The 21,009-nt window shown below is 41.6% G+C and overlaps 1 protein-coding gene and 2 long non-coding RNA genes across 4 annotated transcripts in view; 1 reads left to right on the forward strand and 2 right to left on the reverse strand.

Moving 5' to 3' along the window:
• Nucleotides 1–245, forward strand: part of LOC124211360 (uncharacterized) — a 154,153-nt gene extending 153,908 nt beyond the window's left edge. Inside the window, exon 9 of the long non-coding RNA XR_011176316.1 lies at nucleotides 83–245. This is a non-coding gene — a long non-coding RNA (uncharacterized lncRNA). The remainder of the gene's footprint in view (nucleotides 1–82) is intronic.
• LOC124211357 (rho guanine nucleotide exchange factor 39) lies at nucleotides 231–3,924 on the reverse strand. The gene is made up of 9 exons (XM_046610336.2): nucleotides 3,709–3,924; nucleotides 3,274–3,438; nucleotides 3,060–3,190; nucleotides 2,703–2,924; nucleotides 2,396–2,582; nucleotides 1,844–2,256; nucleotides 1,588–1,731; nucleotides 1,204–1,476; nucleotides 231–1,034 (listed from the first exon to the last, which is right to left on the reverse strand). The coding sequence occupies exons 2-9, from the start codon at nucleotides 3,368–3,370 to the stop codon at nucleotides 771–773; spliced, it is 1,731 nt and encodes a 576-aa protein (XP_046466292.1). The 5' UTR covers nucleotides 3,371–3,438; nucleotides 3,709–3,924; the 3' UTR covers nucleotides 231–770.
• A 12,875-nt stretch (nucleotides 3,925–16,799) lies between these two features.
• On the reverse strand, nucleotides 16,800–20,293 carry LOC124212162 (uncharacterized). 2 transcript variants are annotated; one of them, XR_011176334.1, is made up of 6 exons: nucleotides 19,274–20,293; nucleotides 19,028–19,131; nucleotides 18,623–18,763; nucleotides 18,218–18,358; nucleotides 17,838–17,954; nucleotides 16,800–17,570 (listed from the first exon to the last, which is right to left on the reverse strand). It is a non-coding gene; the product is annotated as an uncharacterized lncRNA (long non-coding RNA). The 2 variants fall into 2 exon arrangements; XR_006881595.2 differs by having other exon boundaries at nucleotides 19,262–20,293.
• Between the last annotated feature and the right edge of the window lie 716 nt (nucleotides 20,294–21,009).

Consider the following 21,009-nt stretch of genomic DNA (forward strand, 5'->3'; position numbering starts at 1 on the left):
AGCGCAAAGTATCGTAATGTTTCAAGTACAAGCCGACTCTCAATTGTAAGAAAGTATTTAATGGTGTTTTTCTCACAATCAGTTACCCGCACATAACACGGGGTCGCGTACAAGACGAGGATGATTTTGGCGGACGTTGTTAAGGATAAAAAAACCTCAGCTCATATTTGAAATAATACGGTAATGGATAAATCAATCAATATATGATTTTTTAACATACACTTTTTCTTTATTTCTGTTAAAAAAAATAGTTTCTGACGCTCCACACAATGCGAGAACCTTGAAATATTTCACAATAATATGAATTATAATGGCGTGCAGAGTCGCAAACCGTGGTAAACATTGTGTGCAGTATCACTATAAACATATTTGCGTACACCCACATAATTACGTATCTACAAGTAGTCTCAGGGTTGGTTAAAAATACATATCTTATTCAGTCTTTTCATCATAATATCAGCTATGCTTAACTTTAAACAGTTTGCACACTTTCAGCTATGAAAAGAAATTCTATCATCGTAATTTTTTCTCACGATAGTCATTCACATAGGAATACCGATAATTTCAACAGTAATTGCTAAAACAAAGTCGTATATGAAACATACAAGTGGCATATAAATGGGATTTTCGAAATGCAATCCTTGCAAACCTTATATTTTCAACATCTAAAAAAATAATTACATCAAATTAAGACATTATCCATATGCTGTACAAAAAAAAATCAGGCAGAACTCCATTTCTTTCCCATCATTAACAAGCATATACCTGAACTACTTTAATCTAAACAAATCTCTTAGGGATGAACCAACACCTAATATGAATTGGGACACAAGTTTCATGGAAGACCACTCTTGCTGCGGCGAGTTTTGAGTAGAACTGCTACCAGAAGACTGAAGGTTTTTTTTTATGTGCGTTGGTGAATCTGGAACCTCTTCGATTGCATCTAAATTTGTGGTCAACAGTGAATCTCCGCAATCATTGAGCCTCAGTCTTGGTCCACTATTGCATGCAGTAGTTGTAAGGTCTATTGGATTCTGTAAATAAAACAGTGAATATCTATTATTTCATATTTTCGCAACGTGCCCTGAATATGGAATGAGGCTTCGAACGATTAATGATATTATAGCAATAAGTTGACGTGAAAAAGGACTTGTTTCTTGGAGCATTATTGACTGCCGTGAGAAAAATCCAACAGATACTCACCCTTTGCTTGATGTCAGGTTTGTCCGAATTACTGTAACGTAGCGGATAGAGAGAGTCCAAGTAAGGATCCGTTTCTTGCTCTACATTACACGCCTTTGATTCCTTAAAAATAAGCTTTTCCATCCATGATTTTCTATCTTCTTTGTTGCCAGTATCGTTTCTCCTCAGTCTTTTAAATCGTCGAAACCAAAAGCAATCTCCTTCATCATCATTATTTCCTTCACCCTCACGATCGCGATTTATGTATATTATAGTAGAAAGATTTGGATCCTCCTAATTTAAGGAACAACCAATCATTCGATTTTTCTACAAACTTGTTATGAAACACTTGAATACCTAGAAAGACTTAATTATTTGAATCAATAGTCAATTTGATCAGCTTACCAATACTGATTTATCTTCTGTAGACCGTTTTCTTTTAAATCGCTTTGTAGGAATACTTTCAGATGGGAATTCATTTATTTGATTCTTACGAAGAGGTCTTCTTGAGCTGCTATCTTTCCTCAATGTCTGGCGACATTCAATGTACTAGAAAATAAATACAGAATGGTGGTGATCATTTACTGGAAATTAAAACACATTACCTTTGCATGCGAAAACTATACAGTGAAAACAAAAAGCTACTAAGGATATACAATACCTTTTTCACTGTCTCCTGTAACGATTTAATCCAATCTTCGCTATCCCCATTTTCAGAATAGAGTAACAAGCTTTCTTGCAAGCAGGTGACCCTAAATAACCCACCACTGAGTACCCTTTGTATAGTGCACTTGTTTAACGGTAGTAAACAACATACTGTCAACGAACTTTCAGGATCTCCTTTGCAATACAATAAGGTATCACTCAATAATACGAAGTGCCTTCGATACGAAGCACTACCGCCTCTGGAAACGCGCATCAGTGCTCCTTGCCTTATCAATTTTCGACCTGGTTTTACCAGATTGAGTGTTCCGTTAATGTGCTTTTGAAATTCCAATAGTTTCTGCATATCTTCATGCTCAGCAACCAAGGCGTTGATGTGTGCTGCTGCTTTTTCGACTTCAGCTAACGATGCTGCATCAAACGTAAAGACCAAATATAATCACTGATTCAAATCTTCGTAAACAAAAGTATTTGTGCGTTAGCAAAGATAAACTCATGCTCACAGATTTTTGAATGGTAATGACAAATAAAAAACTTAAATTAAATTTACCTTGTAGAATTTTGTAATCCTTATCCTTGGTGGAAGTATGCTGAAGAACTTCCTTCAGAAGCAGCCTATACCTAGGTATTCTTTGGATCGGAGTAATCAGTAAGGATGACAATTTCCTACCAACCTCAGGCCGGGTCTCTTGTTTTATTATGAAGTTCCTTACCTCCTGATCGTTTTTCTGAGTGCCCTGTGAACAGTATTACTGTAAAATACTGTATTAAAATATACATATTCATCAACTTTGAAAGTCGAGATGAAGAATCTTCAAAGAAAACAGGGAAAACTCTAGTTCAATTTAAGTACAAACCTGCAGTAGCATTAATGCTTGTTTATAGTCGTAAGCATAAACCGAATATAGTTTGAAAAATGGAGCCAGCTTGTAAAACGCTCTCGCTACATTGTCCGGATCTTGCTTCAACTCCCTGAGTAGTTCTCCATTGACATTGTAAATCGTTTCAATGTTCCCAAACAGTGCAATATACGATGCATGGGTGATAATCTTCTTTTCATTCATCGGGAGCATAAAAAACTAATGGCAATTGAACAGAAATAGCACAAGTTACTATCTCATATATATGCACTCGCACCAATAACAAATTTTTGTTGTATCTGATCAAGTATGTAAAAAAATTATATGTACCTATGTTAAGAAAAATTGATTTACCTGCATGATAAGCTCAAGCTGGTGCAAATAAGCGACTTCAGACATCAGAATTTCTTGGACAGCTTGAGCTCTCAAATTTTTCTCCCTCTCAATAGTGCTTTCTTTGTTAATATCATCCAAGGCGCTCAAAACTGTATTTATAATAAATTTACGAGTATTTGTACTCATGTTTTTGTGTAAATATATACCATCGGCGTAACTATTTATTTCCTACCTTTCATTCTTGTTCTTGTAGTCAAAATATTCCTATCATTGATAATATTTCTGAGTTCAACACTCAGTGTTTTCTGGGGTGTGCGTGGCGAGTTCATTTTTATATTCCCGTTGTTCTATTTCCACAGTTAGAATATGTCACATTCTACAGATACAGCATTTGCAACTGAAAAAAGTGTAAACAAATGTCCATAAAATTACAAACTCCAGTCAAATTCCTAGCCAGGTTTAAATGATATGACTTTGATAACAGTGCAAGACTTACACTTTTAATAACTACGTAAGTATATACGCATTCTGCAGATCGAACAGCACATTCGAATCAGGGTGTACCGATAAAGTCTTGCAACGATTGACATTTGCGAACCGGCAAACGACTAAAAGTCCGTTTCAGAATGAAACATTGAGAAGAATATAAGTAAATTGGGCTACTCACCTATTAGATCAAGGAACATGAAAGGAATTCTTGCTGGTGAGACGTTGTAACGTACAAAATTCAGTATGCAAATTATCTATTAAAAGTCAGAAAAAAATACATGGCGACAATTTATGCACGTAAGATCCAAACTTCCCGAGCTCTCAACATTTTAATTCATCACTGCTAACTCTCGGCCATAAACCCAACTACGACCGTTGGATGGATAGTCAATGTGTAGGTGAGAATGGGCATGCATCAATAGCGTTGACTGAAGAATGTAGAGATGGATACCCCTCGGTAAATTTTCCCGACCAGTTTTCGGCGGGCAAATGGGCCCAGGTGGGCCTGGGAGCGTAGAAGGGTTCTGCTCTATCGACTCTACCTAACGGGCTCGCACCGACATTCGTAGCAGCCAAAGTAATGTCGGTATGGAAGCTTGAGATTCAGTCGGTCAAGGTACGTAAGTCTACTTGTCGACTGCGACTTAGAAATGTCGATCAGCTCGATCATCCCCCTAAAAAGACGCGTAACCACGCCCGGGCCCAACCGCCGCCAACGACCGCCACATCCACCGCCAACCACACCAACTACCGCCAAGCAGCTTCGTCCTCCTCGGCCGCCTCGTCGCCCTCCTGCTCCGCCTCGCCGCCGACGTCATCTTCGGCGTCGTCGTCTTCCTCGACCTACACCGATGACCGCCAAACACCTCCAACGTTGTCTGAAGTATATGTATGAAAACGGTTGCCCTAATGGGCTTTGGTGTGACAACCTAAAATCATCGTACGCTTGCGCTCCCTGAAATGTACCCATGATAGAATTGAGAACTTATTGCAAAGCATCAGAGAATTACCGCAGTCTCTGGTTACCGATTTCGACATGATGCTGGCTACATTCACCTTCCGAGTAACACAGTCTTCGCATTGGTGTGCCCAAGCCAGTACTTGGCCTGTGTGTACTTACCGACTTGTCGGCAATATAAAAAATTAATAATCAGAATGAATTTTTTCCAAAATTGGCAGCAAAACAGTGATTTAATTAAAGTATAGGTACCCGAGAGAAGAATGTAGACGTAGATCATAGATAATGATATATCAGATGTAATAATAATGCAGGGACCAAGAAGTATTATGTGGTCACGTACGATATTAATATATGTGATCCATTTACGATTAATACGTGATGCATGCTACAAATTTTATAATTTTCCAGGAGACAAACTAGATTATCTACAATAATACGGCTGTAATATGGAAATAGAAGAATTATTCATTCCGAAATGGGAGTCTATTCGACACGCGCTCGTTGTATTCCATAACATTATTATTCATAATTATTCCAACAACTTTTAATTTGCTCTCTCGATGTTGAATTATCGTAGGCATCGAATCGAAAGACCTAAGAGGTAATTGTCGGCGATTTTTTTTTTCGATAAGCAGAGATAAAACGAAGCTTCTTAAAACTTCGGATGTATTTTAACACACGTTTGAAAGGAAGGACCAAATATTTTTATCATTCAACTGTCGCAGAAGTGCAGCGTTATTAGCTGACCCGAACTGAAGAATATATCTTCAGTCAACGGCTGCCCATCGAAAGGCCCAGCCGCTTGGGTCTGGAATCGGCAGAATAGATGAGGTACGTATTTCTTGTCTGAAAAACTAAAATCATTATACATCACGTCATATCATCATACGTCATCATACATCCTACATCATACATAGCATTAAAGTTTGAAACCAAAGTATGGATGTCGGATCTTCGGATGTTCAGAAAGTGACGTCACCCGAAATTTTTTTTCTCCTGACGTCATAAATCTATATAGACGAAAATCAGCTGGCCGAATTTCTCAGTCTGGAAACAACCGCGCAGTAGAGTGGACGTATGAGAATCCCGCACTGCAGATTTCGAGTACCGGGTTCTCTACCTCCCTAGTTCCTGCACTCCGGGTCTGCTACCTGGTGGAACTCGACTTCCGGGACAAGCGCTCCGTAGTTTCTATGCTCCAGGTCCGCTACCTTGTGGAACTCGACTTCCGGGACAAGCGCTCCGTAGTTTCTATGCTCCAGTTCCGCTACCTGGTGGAACTCGACTTCCGGGACAAGCGCTCCGTAGTTTCTATGCTCCAGGTCCGCTACCTGGTGGAACTCGACTTCCGGGACAAGCGCTCCGTAGTTTCTATGCTCCAGGTCCGCTACCTGGTGAAACTCGACTTCCGGGTCAAGCGCTCCGTAGTTTCTGCGCTCTAGGTCCGCTACCTGGTGAAACTCGAGTTCCGGAACAAGCGCTCCGTAGTTCTGGCTGTTCAGGTCCTTGACCTGGTGAGTTTTGATCTTCAGGACTAATTTTTCGTAGTTCTGGCTGTCCACGTCCTTGACCTGATCAATTTTGACATCCAGGTGAAGAGCTCCGTAGTTCTGGCTGTCCAGGATCTTGACCTGCCGATTTTTGACCAAGCGCCGCGTAGTTTCTGCACTCCAGGTCCGCTTGCTGGTGACACTCGAATTCCAGGACAAGCGCACCGTAATTTCATCGCTCAAGGCCCACGACCTGGTGAAGCTTGACATTCAGGACAAGCGCTCCGTAGTTCCGGCGATCCAGGTCCGCTACCTGATAAAACTCGACTTGAGGTTACAACCGCTCCGTAGTTCCTGCGCTCCAGGTCCGCTACCCGGCAAAACTCGACTTCGAAGAAAGGACGAGGAGGACAAGGCGATGGAGGAAGACACGAAGAACAAGGAGGACGAGGTGAACGAGGAGGATTTTTCGCGCGAGCACAAATTCAGTAGCTATCAATGTGCTCATACGATTTCTATGATTTTTAAAAATTTTCTCATAATCATCTTAGTTGAATCTGTCAATAAAAAAATTATATTAATACTTGCATAATATTTGTGTTGTGTTGTAATACTTGAAATATTAATTAGTAAGATCGAGGGTAGAAGGAGAATGACGAGTAGTAGGAGGATCAGCAATAGGATTAGCAGTAGAAGTAAGAGGAGGATCGGGAGTCGGAGTGGGAGTAAAAATGGGATCAAAAGTGAAAGTGTGAGTAGAATCAAGAGTAGGAGAAAGAGTGTAATTTAGGATAAGAAGTAGGAGTAGGAATACCCTGCCCTACCCTACCGTACCCTACTGAGAGTAAAAAAGGGGAGGGTAGGGTAGGGTGGGGCTGGGTAGGGTGGGGTGTGGGGTAGGGTAAGGTAGGGTGGGGTAATGTAGAGTGGGGTACGGTAGGGGAGGGTAGGGTAGGGTAGGGTGAGGTGAAATAGGGTATGGGGTGAATAATGAAGAGTACGTAAGGCTAACCCGTTTGCATTTTTGGTAAAAATTTTCGCGATTTTAGAAAGTGCTGGAATAAATTCGTTCTAGCACTATTCCGACGTAATTTTGCGAGAATAATCAATTAAGCGCAGTCCTGATACGCTGCGTGCAGCGGATCAAACGTTACAGCCAAAAAACCAGAACCTGTGTTTTCGACATTTTCCAGCAAATGCTTTTTCCTTCGTAACTTCTTCCCTGTTGATCCCACGCTATTTCCGCTAGGTTTTCTGAGTTCCTGGGGGTGGCCAATGAGTCAGAAAAGGGTCATACAAATCGAATCGGGGACTGGAAGTTTTTCGCCCAAAAAAACAGCGAGGCTTACCCCTTTGTATTTTTGGCGAAAATTTTCGCGATTTTGAGAAGTGCTGGAATCAATTCTTTCAGGCAATATTCCGACGTAATTTTGCGAGAGAAATCGATTGGGCGCAGTCCCAATACGCTGCGATCAACGCATCGAAAGTTACGGCCAAAAAACGAAAACCCGAATTTTCGACTTTTTGCAGCAGGTGCTTTTTTCTTCGTCATTTCTCTGCTGTTGATGCCTCGCTGTTTTCGCTGCGTTTTCTGAGTTCCTGGGGGTCCAATTGGTCAGAAAAGGGTCATACAAATCACATCGGAGACTAAAAGTTTTTCGCCCAAAAAAACAGCAAGGCTAACCCCTTTGTATTTTTAGCGAAAATTTTCGCGATTTTGAAAAGTGCTGGAATCAATTCTTTCAGGCAATATTCCGACGTAATTTTGCGAGAGAAATCGATTGGGCGCAGTCCCAATACGCTGCGATCAACGCATCGAAAGTTACGGCCAAAAAACGAAAACCCGAATTTTCGACTTTTTGCAGCAGGTGCTTTTTTCTTCGTCATTTCTCTGCTGTTGATGCCACGCTGTTTTTGCTGCGTTTTCTGAGTTTCTGGGGGTCCAATTGGTCAGAAAAGGGTCATACAAATCGAATCGGAGACTAAAAGTTTTTCGCTCAAAAAAACAGAAGGGCTTACCCCTTTGTATTTTTGGCGAAAATTTTCGCGATTTTGAAGAGCGCTGGAATCAATTCTTTCAGGCAATATTCCGACGTAATTTTGCGAGAGAAATCGATTGGGCGCAGTCCCAATACGCTGCGATCAACGCATCGAAAGTTACGGCCAAAAAACGAAAACCCGAATTTTCGACCTTTTTCAGCAGGTGCTTTTTTCTTCGTCATTTCTCTGCTGTTAATGCCACGCTGTTTTCGCTGCGTTTTCTGAGTTTCTGGGGGTCCAATTGGTCAGAAAAGGGTCATACAAATCGAATCGGAGACTAAGAGTTTTTCGCTCAAAAAAACAGCAAGGCTTACCCCTTTGTATTTTTGGCGAAAATTTTCGCGATTTTGAAAAGCGCTGGAATCAATTCTTTCAGGCAATATTCCGACGTAATTTTGCAAGAGAAATCGATTGGGCGCAGTCCCAATACGCTGCGATCAACGCATCGAAAGTGACGGCCAAAAAACGAAAACCCGAATTTTCGACCTTTTTCAGCAGGTGCTTTTTCCTTCGTCATTTCTCTGCTGTTGATCCCACGCTGTTTTCGCTGCGTTTTCTGAGTTCCTGGGGGTCCAATTGGTCAGAAAAGGGTCATACAAATCGAATCGGAGACTAAAAGTTTTTCGCCCAAAAAAACAGCAAGGCTAACCCCTTTGTATTTTTGGCGAAAATTTTCGCGATTTTGAAAAGTGCTGGAATCAATTCTTTCAGGCAATATTCCGACGTAATTTTGCGAGAGAAATCGATAGGGCGCAGTCCCAATACGCTGCGATCAACGCTTCGAAAGTTACGGCCAAAAAACGAAAACCTGAATTTTTGACCTTTTTCAGCAGGTGCTTTTTCCTTCGTCATTTCTCTGCTGTTGATCTCACGCTCTTTTTGCTGCGTTTTCTGAGTTCCTGGGGGTCCAATTGGTCAGAAAAGGGTCATACAAATCGAATCGGAGACTAAAAGTTTTTCGCTCAAAAAAACAGCAGGGCTTACCCCTTTGTATTTTTGGCGAAAATTTTCGCGATTTTGAAAAGCGCTGGAATCAATTCTTTCAGGCAATATTCCGACGTAATTTTGCGAGAGAAATCGATTGGGCGCAGTCCCAATACGCTGCGATCAACGCATCGAAAGTTACGGCCAAAAAACGAAAACCCGAATTTTCGACCTTTTTCAGCAGGTGCTTTTTTCTTCGTCATTTCTCTGCTGTTAATGCCACGCTGTTTTCGCTGCGTTTTCTGAGTTTCTGGGGGTCCAATTGGTCAGAAAAGGGTCATACAAATCGAATCGGAGACTAAAAGTTTTTCGCTCAAAAAAACAGCAAGGCTTACCCCTTTTTATTTTCGGCGAAAATTTTCGCGATTTTGAAAAGCGCTGGAATCAATTCTTTCAGGCAATATTCCGACGTAATTTTGCGAGAGAAATCGATTGGGCGCAGTCCCAATACGCTGCGATCAACGCATCGAAAGTTACGGCCAAAAAACGAAAACCCGAATTTTCGACTTTTTGCAGCAGGTGCTTTTTTCTTCGTCATTTCTCTGCTGTTGATGCCTCGCTGTTTTCGCTGCGTTTTCTGAGTTCCTGGGGGTCCAATTGGTCAGAAAAGGGTCATACAAATCACATCGGAGACTAAAAGTTTTTCGCCCAAAAAAACAGCAAGGCTAACCCCTTTGTATTTTTAGCGAAAATTTTCGCGATTTTGAAAAGTGCTGGAATCAATTCTTTAAGGCAATATTCCGACGTAATTTTGCGAGAGAAATCGATTGGGCGCAGTCCCAATACGCTGCGATCAACGCATCGAAAGTTACGGCCAAAAAACGAAAACCCGAATTTTCGACTTTTTGCAGCAGGTGCTTTTTCCTTCGTCATTTCTCTGCTGTTGATCCCACGCTCTTTTTGCTGCGTTTTCTGAGTTCCTGGGGGTCCAATTGGTCAGAAAAGGGTCATACAAATCGAATCGGAGACTAAAAGTTTTTCGCTCAAAAAAACAGCAAGGCTTACCCCTTTGTATTTTTGGCGAAAATTTTCGCGATTTTGAAAAGCGCTGGAATCAATTCTTTCAGGCAATAATCCGACGTAATTTTGCGAGAGAAATCGATTGGGCGCAGTCCCAATACGCTGCGATCAACGCATCGAAAGTTACGGCCAAAAAACGAAAACCCGAATTTTCGACCTTTTTCAGCAGGTGCTTTTTCCTTCGTCATTTCTCTGCTGTTGATCCCACGCTGTTTTCGCTGCGTTTTCTGAGTTTCTGGGGGTCCAATTGGTCAGAAAAGGGTCATACAAATCGAATCGGAGACTAAAAGTTTTTCGCTCAAAAAAACAGCAAGGCTTACCCCTTTGTATTTTTGGCGAAAATTTTCGCGATTTTGAAAAGCGCTGGAATCAATTCTTTCAGGCAATATTCCGACGTAATTTTGCGAGAGAAATCGATTGGGCGCAGTCCCAATACGCTGCGATCACCGTATCGAAAGTTACGGCCAAAAAACGAAAACCCGAATTTTTGACCTTTTTCAGCAGGTGCTTTTTCCTTCGTCATTTCTCTGCTGTTGATCCCACGCTCTTTTTGCTGCGTTTTCTGAGTTCCTGGGGGTCCAATTGGTCAGAAAAGGGTCATACAAATCGAATCGGAGACTAAAAGTTTTTCGCTCAAAAAAACAGCAAGGCTTACCCCTTTGTATTTTTGGCGAAAATTTTCGCGATTTTGAAAAGCGCTGGAATCAATTCTTTCAGGCAATATTCCGACGTAATTTTGCGAGAGAAATCGATTGGGCGCAGTCCCAATACGCTGCGATCAACGCATCGAAAGTTACGGCCAAAAAACGAAAACCCGAATTTTCGACCTTTTTCAGCAGGTGCTTTTTCCTTCGTCATTTCTCTGCTGTTGATCCCACGCTGTTTTCGCTGCGTTTTCTGAGTTTCTGGGGGTCCAATTGGTCAGAAAAGGGTCATACAAATCGAATCGGAGACTAAAAGTTTTTCGCTCAAAAAAACAGCAAGGCTTACCCCTTTGTATTTTTGGCGAAAATTTTCGCGATTTTGAAAAGCGCTGGAATCAATTCTTTCAGGCAATATTCCGACGTAATTTTGCGAGAGAAATCGATTGGGCGCAGTCCCAATACGCTGCGATCAACGCATCGAAAGTTACGGCCAAAAAACGAAAACCCGAATTTTTGACCTTTTTCAGCAGGTGCTTTTTCCTTCGTCATTTCTCTGCTGTTGATCCCACGCTCTTTTTGCTGCGTTTTCTGAGTTCCTGGGGGTCCAATTGGTCAGAAAAGGGTCATACAAATCGAATCGGAGACTAAAAGTTTTTCGCTCAAAAAAACAGCAAGGCTTACCCCTTTGTATTTTTGGCGAAAATTTTCGCGATTTTGAAAAGCGCTGGAATCAATTCTTTCAGGCAATATTCCGACGTAATTTTGCGAGAGAAATCGATTGGGCGCAGTCCCAATACGCTGCGATCAACGCATCGAAAGTTACGGCCAAAAAACGAAAACCCGAATTTTCGACCTTTTTCAGCAGGTGCTTTTTCCTTCGTCATTTCTCTGCTGTTGATCCCACGCTGTTTTCGCTGCGTTTTCTGAGTTTCTGGGGGTCCAATTGGTCAGAAAAGGGTCATACAAATCGAATCGGAGACTAAAAGTTTTTCGCTCAAAAAAACAGCAAGGCTTACCCCTTTGTATTTTTGGCGAAAATTTTTGTGATTTTGAAAAGCGCTGGAATCAATTCTTTTAGGCAATATTCCGACGTAATTTTGCGAGAGAAATCGATTGGGCGCAGTCCCAATACACTGCGATCAACGCATCGAAAGTTACGGCCAAAAAACGAAAACCCGAATTTTCGACCTTTTTCAGCAGGTGCTTTTTTCTTCGTCATTTCTCTGCTGTTGATGCCACGCTGTTTTCGCTGCGTTTTCTGAGTTTCTGGGGGTCCAATTGGTCAGAAAAGGGTCATACAAATCGAATCGGAGACTAAGAGTTTTTCGCTCAAAAAAACAGCAAGGCTTACCCCTTTGTATTTTTGGCGAAAATTTTCGCGATTTTGAAAAGCGCTGGAATCAATTCTTACAGGCAATATTCCGACGTAATTTTGCGAGAGAAATCGATTGGGCGCAGTCCCAATACGCTGCGATCAACGCATCGAAAGTGACGGCCAAAAAACGAAAACCCGAATTTTCGACCTTTTTCAGCAGGTGCTTTTTCCTTCGTCATTTCTCTGCTGTTGATCCCACGCTGTTTTCGCTGCGTTTTCTGAGTTCCTGGGGGTCCAATTGGTCAGAAAAGGGTCATACAAATCGAATCGGAGACTGAAAGTTTTTCGCTCAAAAAAACAGCAAGGCTTACCCCTTTGTATTTTTGGCGAAAATTTTCGCGAATTTGAAAAGTGCTGGAATCAATTCTTTCAGGCAATATTCCGACGTAATTTTGCGAGAGAAATCGATTGGGCGCAGTCCCAATACGCTGCGATCAACGCATCGAAAGTTACGGCCAAAAAACGAAAACCCGAATTTTCGACCTTTTTCAGCAGGTGCTTTTTCCTTCGTCATTTCTCTGCTGTTGATCCCACGCTGTTTTCGCTGCGTTTTCTGAGTTCCTGGGGGTCCAATTGGTCAGAAAAGGGTCATACAAATCGAATCGGAGACTGAAAGTTTTTCGCTCAAAAAAACAGCAAGGCTTACCCCTTTGTATTTTTGGCGAAAATTTTCGCGATTTTGAAAAGTGCTGGAATCAATTCTTTCAGGCAATATTCCGACGTAATTTTGCGAGAGAAATCGATAGGGCGCAGTCCCAATACGCTGCGATCACCGTATCGAAAGTTACGGCCAAAAAACGAAAACCCGAATTTTTGACCTTTTTCAGCAGGTGCTTTTTCCTTCGTCATTTCTCTGCTGTTGATCCCACGCTCTTTTTGCTGCGTTTTCTGAGTTCCTGGGGGTCCAATTGGTCAGAAAAGGGTCATACAAATCGAATCGGAGACTAAAAGTTTTTCGCTCAAAAAAACAGCAAGGCTTACCCCTTTGTATTTTTGGCGAAAATTTTCGCGATTTTGAAAAGCGCTGGAATCAATTCTTTCAGGCAATATTCCGACGTAATTTTGCGAGAGAAATCGATTGGGCGCAGTCCCAATACGCTGCGATCAACGCTTTGAAAGTTACGGCCAAAAAACGAAAACCCGAATTTTCGACCTTTTTCAGCAGGTGCTTTTTCCTTCGTCATTTCTCTGCTTTCGATCCCACGCTGTTTTCGCTGCGTTTTCTGAGTTCCTGGGGGTCCAATTGGTCAGAAAAGGGTCATACAAATCAAATCGGAGACTAAAAGTTTTTCGCCCAAAAAAACAGCAAGGCTTACCCCTTTGTATTTTTGGCGAAAATTTTCGCGAATTTGAAAAGTGCTGGAATCAATTCTTTCAGGCAATATTCCGACGTAATTTTGCGAGAGAAATCGATTGGGCGCAGTCCCAATACGCTGCGATCAACGCATCGAAAGTTACGGCCAAAAAACGAAAACCCGAATTTTCGACCTTTTTCAGCAGGTGCTTTTTCCTTCGTCATTTCTCTGCTGTTGATCCCACGCTGTTTTCGCTGCGTTTTCTGAGTTCCTGGGGGTCCAATTGGTCAGAAAAGGGTCATACAAATCGAATCGGAGACTGAAAGTTTTTCGCTCAAAAAAACAGCAAGGCTTACCCCTTTGTATTTTTGGCGAAAATTTTCGCGATTTTGAAAAGTGCTGGAATCAATTCTTTCAGGCAATATTCCGACGTAATTTTGCGAGAGAAATCGATAGGGCGCAGTCCCAATACGCTGCGATCAACGCTTTGAAAGTTACGGCCAAAAAACGAAAACCCGAATTTTCGACCTTTTTCAGCAGGTGCTTTTTCCTTCGTCATTTCTCTGCTTTCGATCCCACGCTGTTTTCGCTGCGTTTTCTGAGTTCCTGGGGGTCCAATTGGTCAGAAAAGGGTCATACAAATCAAATCGGAGACTAAAAGTTTTTCGCCCAAAAAAACAGCAAGGCTAACCCCTTTGTATTTTTGGCGAGAATTTTCGCGATTTTGCAAAGTGCTGGAATCAATTCTTTCAGGCAATATTCCGACGTAATTTTGCGAGAGAAATCGATTGGGCGCAGTCCCAATACGCTGCGATCACCGTATCGAAAGTTACGGCCAAAAAACGAAAACCCGAATTTTTGACCTTTTTCAGCAGGTGCTTTTTCCTTCGTCATTTCTCTGCTGTTGATCCCACGCTCTTTTTGCTGCGTTTTCTGAGTTCCTGGGGGTCCAATTGGTCAGAAAAGGGTCATACAAATCGAATCGGAGACTAAAAGTTTTTCGCTCAAAAAAACAGCAAGGCTTACCCCTTTGTATTTTTGGCGAAAATTTTCGCGATTTTGAAAAGCGCTGGAATCAATTCTTTCAGGCAATATTCCGACGTAATTTTGCGAGAGAAATCGATTGGGCGCAGTCCCAATACGCTGCGATCAACGCATCGAAAGTTACGGCCAAAAAACGAAAACCCGAATTTTCGACCTTTTTCAGCAGGTGCTTTTTCCTTCGTCATTTCTCTGCTGTTGATCCCACGCTGTTTTCGCTGCGTTTTCTGAGTTCCTGGGGGTCCAATTGGTCAGAAAAGGGTCATACAAATCGAATCAGAGACTAAAAGTTTTTCGCCCAAAAAAACAGCAAGGCTTACCCCTTTGTATTTTTGGCGAAAATTTTCGCGATTTTGAAAAGTGCTGGAATCAATTCTTTCAGGCAATATTCCGACGTAATTATGCGAGAGAAATCGATTGGGCGCAGTCCCAATACGCTGCGATCACCGTATCGAAAGTTACGGCCAAAAAACGAAAACCCGAATTTTCGACCTTTTTCAGCAGGTGCTTTCTCCTTCGTCATTTCTCTGCTGTTGATCCCACGCTGTTTTCGCTGCGTTTTCTGAGTTTCTGGGAGTCCAATTGGTCAGAAAAGGGTCATACAAATCGAATCGGAGACTGAAAGTTTTTCGCTCAAAAAAACAGCAAGGCTAACCCCTTTGTATTTTTGGCGAGAATTTTCGCGATTTTGCAAAGTGCTGGAATCAATTCTTTCAGGCAATATTCCGACGTAATTTTGCGAGAGAAATCGATTGGGCGCAGTCCCAATACGCTGCGATCACCGTATCGAAAGTTACGGCCAAAAAACGAAAACCCGAATTTTTGACCTTTTTCAGCAGGTGCTTTTTCCTTCGTCATTTCTCTGCTGTTGATCCCACGCTCTTTTTGCTGCGTTTTCTGAGTTCCTGGGGGTCCAATTGGTCAGAAAAGGGTCATACAAATCGAATCGGAGACTAAAAGTTTTTCGCTCAAAAAAACAGCAAGGCTTACCCCTTTGTATTTTTGGCGAAAATTTTCGCGATTTTGAAAAGCGCTGGAATCAATTCTTTCAGGCAATATTCCGACGTAATTTTGCGAGAGAAATCGATTGGGCGCAGTCCCAATACGCTGCGATTAACGCATCGAAAGTTACGGCCAAAAAACGAAAACCCGAATTTTCGACCTTTTTCAGCAGGTGCTTTTTCCTTCGTCATTTCTCTGCTGTTGATCCCACGCTGTTTTCGCTGCGTTTTCTGAGTTCCTGGGGGTCCAATTGGTCAGAAAAGGGTCATACAAATCGAATCGGAGACTAAAAGTTTTTCGCCCAAAAAAACAGCAAGGCTAACCCCTTTGTATTTTTGGCGAAAATTTTCGCGATTTTGAAAAGTGCTGGAATCAATTCTTTCAGGCAATATTCCGACGTAATTATGCGAGAGAAATCGATTGGGCGCAGTCCCAATACGCTGCGATCACCGTATCGAAAGTTACGGCCAAAAAACGAAAACCTGAATTTTCGACCTTTTTCAGCAGGTGCTTTTTCCTTCGTCATTTCTCTGCTGTTGATCCCACGCTGTTTTCGCTGCGTTTTCTGAGTTTCTGGGAGTCCAATTGGTCAGAAAAGGGTCATACAAATCGAATCGGAGACTGAAAGTTTTTCGCTCAAAAAAACAGCAAGGCTTACCCCTTTGTATTTTTGGCGAAAATTTTCGCGATTTTGAAAAGTGCTGGAATCAATTCTTTCAGGCAATATTCCGACGTAATTTTGCGAGAGAAATCGATAGGGCGCAGTCCCAATACGCTGCGATCAACGCATCGAAAGTTACGGCCAAAAAACGAAAACCCGAATTTTCGACCTTTTTCAGCAGGTGCTTTTTCCTTCGTCATTTCTCTGCTGTTGATCCCACGCTGTTTTCGCTGCGTTTTCTGAGTTCCTGGGGGTCCAACTGGTCAGAGAAGGGTCATACAAATCGAATCGGAGACTAAAAGTTTTTCGCCCAAAAAAACAGCAAGGCTAACCCCTTTGTATTTTTGGCGAAAATTTTCGCGATTTTGGAAAGTGCTGGAATAAATTCTTTCTGGCACTAGTCCGACGTAATTTTGCGAGATAAATCGATTAAGCGCAGTCCCGATACGCTGCGAGCAGCGGATCAAAAGTAACAACCGAAAAACCAGAACCTATGTTTTCTACATTTTTCAGCAGGTGATTTTTCCTCCGTAATTTCTCTGCCGTTGCTCCTACGCTCTTTTCGCTGCGTTTGCTGAGTTCCTGGAGGTCCAATTAGTCAGGAAAGGGTCATGCAAATCGAATTCGAGACAAAATATTTTGCTTCGCATATGAGACAGTATTCAACGCAGTGTCCTGATTCTAAGACTTAAAAAGGTGATTGTCTGGGATTTTTTTTTTGATAGGGAGAGATAGAACGAAGCTTTTTAAAACTCTGAGTGTATTTTAATTCACATTTGAAAGGTACGAGCAAAAATTTTTATCATCCAACTGTCGCAGAACGGCAGCGTTATTAGCTGACCCGTTAACTGAAGAATATGTCTTTAGTCAAAGGCTGACCATCGAAGGGCCTAGCCTCTTGAGTCTGGAATCGGCAGGAAAGATAAAGTGCGTATTCCTTGGCCGAAACGTTAAAACTAAGTCATTATACATCATATCATACATCATAGATCATACATCATACATTATACATCATACATCATCATACATCATACGTAGTATTCAAGTACGAAACCAAAGTTCGGTTGTTTAGAAAGTGACGTCACCCAAAATTTTTTATCTTGAAATATCAGCTACCCGAATTCATCAGTATGGAAACAACGGCGCAGTTGAGCGAACGGATGAGAATCGCGCTTCGCAGATTTCGAGTACCGGGTTCTCTTCCTCCTGGATCCTACACTCCGGGTCGGCTTCCTGGTGCAACTCGTCTTTCAGGACAAGCGCTCAGTACTTCCTACGCTCCAGGTACGCTACCTGGTGAAACTCGACTTCCTGGACAAGCGGTCCGTGGTTCTGGCTGTCCAGGTTCTTGATCTGGTGACTCTTGACCAAGCGTTGCATAGTTTCTGCACTCCAGTTCCACTACCTAGTGAAACTCAACTTCCAAGAAAAGCGCTGCGTAGTTTCCGCGCCCAGGTCCGCTACCCCTAACCACCTCCGATCACCTCCAATGACGACCGCTAACCAACTCGAGGTCCAACTCGAATCCTGATAAATATTTACAGTAAAAATTAGAACACAGTACAAATATTGTGTTAGTACGATTATAAATTTTGATTGACACATTTTACCAAAAAGATTATGAGAAAATTATAAAAAATTATAGAAATTTTATCAGCGCATTGATAGCGACTGAATTTTGGTTTGCGCGAAAAATGAATTGAAATAATTTATTGTAAACATGACGTGTGTAAAAAATTTTAGACAAAATATAATTACAATTGCCAATCAATAATGTAACAATATTTCACTCACCGTGCACAAATCCTCGTCCTCCTCTTCCTAGTCCTTCTCGTCCACCTCGATCACTTGCAACCACTGCCAACCACCTCCAATGACCACCGCTACCCACCTCGGGTTAGACCTCAAATACTAATAAATATTTTAAGTATTAGAACATATCAAAAATATTGTGTAAGGATTAATGTAATTTTTTTATTGACAGATTTGACCAAGAAGATTACGAGAAAATAATCAAAATTATAGAAATTTTGTTAGCGCATTGAGAGCTACTGAATTCTGGCTTGCGTAACAAATGAATTGAAATGATTCATTGTAAACGTGACAAGTATGAAAAATTGTAGATAAAATGTAATAACAATTGCAATTAAATATTACAAAAATCTTCTACTCACCGTTCACAAATCCTCATCCTCCTCGTCCACCATATTCTCCTCGTCGTCCTCGTCCTCCTCTTCGTCCACCTCGATCACCAACAACCACCACCAAACAACTCCAAAGACCACTGATAACCACCTCGGGTTGTACCTCGAATACTAATAAATATTTCAAGTATTAGAACACATCAAAAATATTGTGTAATAATTAATCTAATATTCATACTGACAGCTTTCACCAAGAAGATCATGAGCAAATTATAAAAAATTATAAAAATTTCAGTAACGCATTGAGAGCTACTAAATTTTGGCTTGCGCGAAAAATTAATTGAAATAATTCATTGTAAACGTGACAAGTTTGAAAAATTGTAGATAAAATGTAATAACAATTGTAATTAAATATTATAAAAATGTTCCACTCACCGTGCACAAATCCTCGTCCTCCTCGTCCACCATATTCTCCTCGTCTTCCTCGTCCTCCTCCTCGTCGACCTTGATCACCTTCAATCATCGCCAACCACCTCCGACCACCACCGCTAACGACCTCGGATTATACCTAGAATACTAATAAATATTTTATATATTAGAATACATCAAAAATATTTTGTAAGGATTAATGTGATTTTTGTATTGAAAGATTTGACCAAGAAGATTATGAGAAAATCATAAAAAATTATAGAAATTTTATAAGCGCATTGAGAGCTACTGAATTCTGGCTTGCGCGAAAAATGAATTGAAATAATTTATTGTAAGCGTGACAAGTTTGAAAAATTGTAGATAAAATATAATAACAAATATCAATAAAAATTATGAAAATGGTATACTCACCGCGCACAAATTCTCCTCCTCCTGTTTGTGCTCCTCCTCGTCCACCACGATCACCCGCAACCACCGCCAACCACCGCCATCCACTTCGGGTTATACCTCGAATACTAATTAATATTTCAAGTATTAGAACACAACACAAATATTATGTAAGTATTAATATAATTTTTTTATTGACAGATTTAACTAAGATGATTATGAGAAAATTTTCAAAAATTATAGAAATCGTATTAGCACATTGACAGCTACTGAATTTGGGCTAGCGCGAAAAATCCTCCTCGTCCACCTCGTCCTCCTTGTTCCTCATGTTTTCCTCCATCGCCTCGTCCTCCTCGTCCTCTCTTAGAAGTCGAGTTTCCCCGGGTAGTGGACCTGGAGCGCAGGAACCACAGGGCGCTTGTAACCTCAAGTCGAGTTTTATCAGGTAGCGGACCTGGATCGCCGGAACTACGGAGCGCTTGTCCTGAATGTCAAGCTTCACCAGGTAGTGGGCCTTGAGCGAAAAAATTACGGAGCGCTTGTCCTGGAATTCGAGTATCATCAGGAAGTGGACCTGGAGTGCAGAAACTACGCGGCGCTTGGTCAAAAGTCGCCAGGTCACGGACCGGAAGAGCCGAAACTACGGAGCGCTCATTCTGGAAGTCCAGTTCCACCAGGTAGCGGACCTGTAGTGCAGAAACTACGGAACGCTTGTCCCGGAAGTCGAGTTCCACCAGGTAGCGGACCTGGAGCGCAGAAACTACGGAGCGCTTGTCCTGAAACTCGAGTTGCACCAGGTAGCGGACCCGTAGTGCAGGAACCACAGAGATAGAGAACCCGGTACTCGAAATCTGCGGAGCGCAATTCTCATACGTCCACTCTACTGCGCGGTTGTTTCCAGACTGAGAAATTCGGCCAGCTGATTTTCGTGTATATAGATTGATGACGTCAGGAGAAAAAAATTTCGGGTGACGTCACTTTCTGAACATCCGAAGATCCGACATCCATACTTTGGTTTCGAACTTTAATGCTATGTATGATGTAGGATGTATGATGATGTATGATGTATGATGTATAATGATATAACATAATGTATAATGATTTTAGTTTTTCAGACAAGAAATACGTACCTTATCTATTCTGCCGATTCCAGACTCAAGCGGCTGGGCCTTTCGATGTGCAGCCGTTGACTAAAGATATATTCTTCAGTTCGGGTCAGCTAATAACGCTGCCCTTCTGCGACAGTTGGATGATAAAAATTTTTGGTCCCACCTTTCAAACGTATGTTAAAATACATTCGCAGTTTTAAGAAGCTTCGTTTTATCTCTGCTTATCGAAAAAAAAAATCGCCGACAATTACCTCTTAGGTCTTTCGATTCGATGCCTACGATAATTCAACATCGAGAGAGCAAATTAAAAGTTGTTGGAATAATTATGAATATTAATGTTATGGAATACAACGAGCGCGTGTCGAATAGACTCCCATTTCGGAATGAATAATTCTTCTATTTTCATATTACAGCCGTATTATTGTAGATAATCTAGTTTGTCTCCTGGAAAATTATAAAATTTGTAGCATGCATCACGTATTAATCGTAAATGGATCACATATATTAATATCGTACGTGACCACATAATACTTCTTGGTCCCTGCATTATTATTACATCTGATATATCATTATCTATGATCTACGTCTACATTCTTCTCTCGGGTACCTATACTTTAATTAAATCACTGTTTTGCTGCCAATTTTGTAAGAAATTTATTCTCATTATTAATTTTTTATATTGCCGACAAGTCGGTAAGTACACACAGGCTAAGTACTGGCTTGGGCATACCATTGCGAAGACTGTGCTACTCGGAAGGTGAATGCAGCCAGCATCATGTCGAAATCGGTAACTCTCTGATCCTCTGCATTAAGTTCTCAACTCTACCATTGGTACATCTCAGGGGGCGCAAGCGCACGACGATTTTCGGTCGTCATACCAAAGCCCATTAGGGCAAC

This window comes from Neodiprion pinetum, chromosome 2 (genome assembly GCF_021155775.2).
Source record: "Neodiprion pinetum isolate iyNeoPine1 chromosome 2, iyNeoPine1.2, whole genome shotgun sequence".
NCBI lineage: Eukaryota > Metazoa > Arthropoda > Insecta > Hymenoptera > Diprionidae > Neodiprion > Neodiprion pinetum.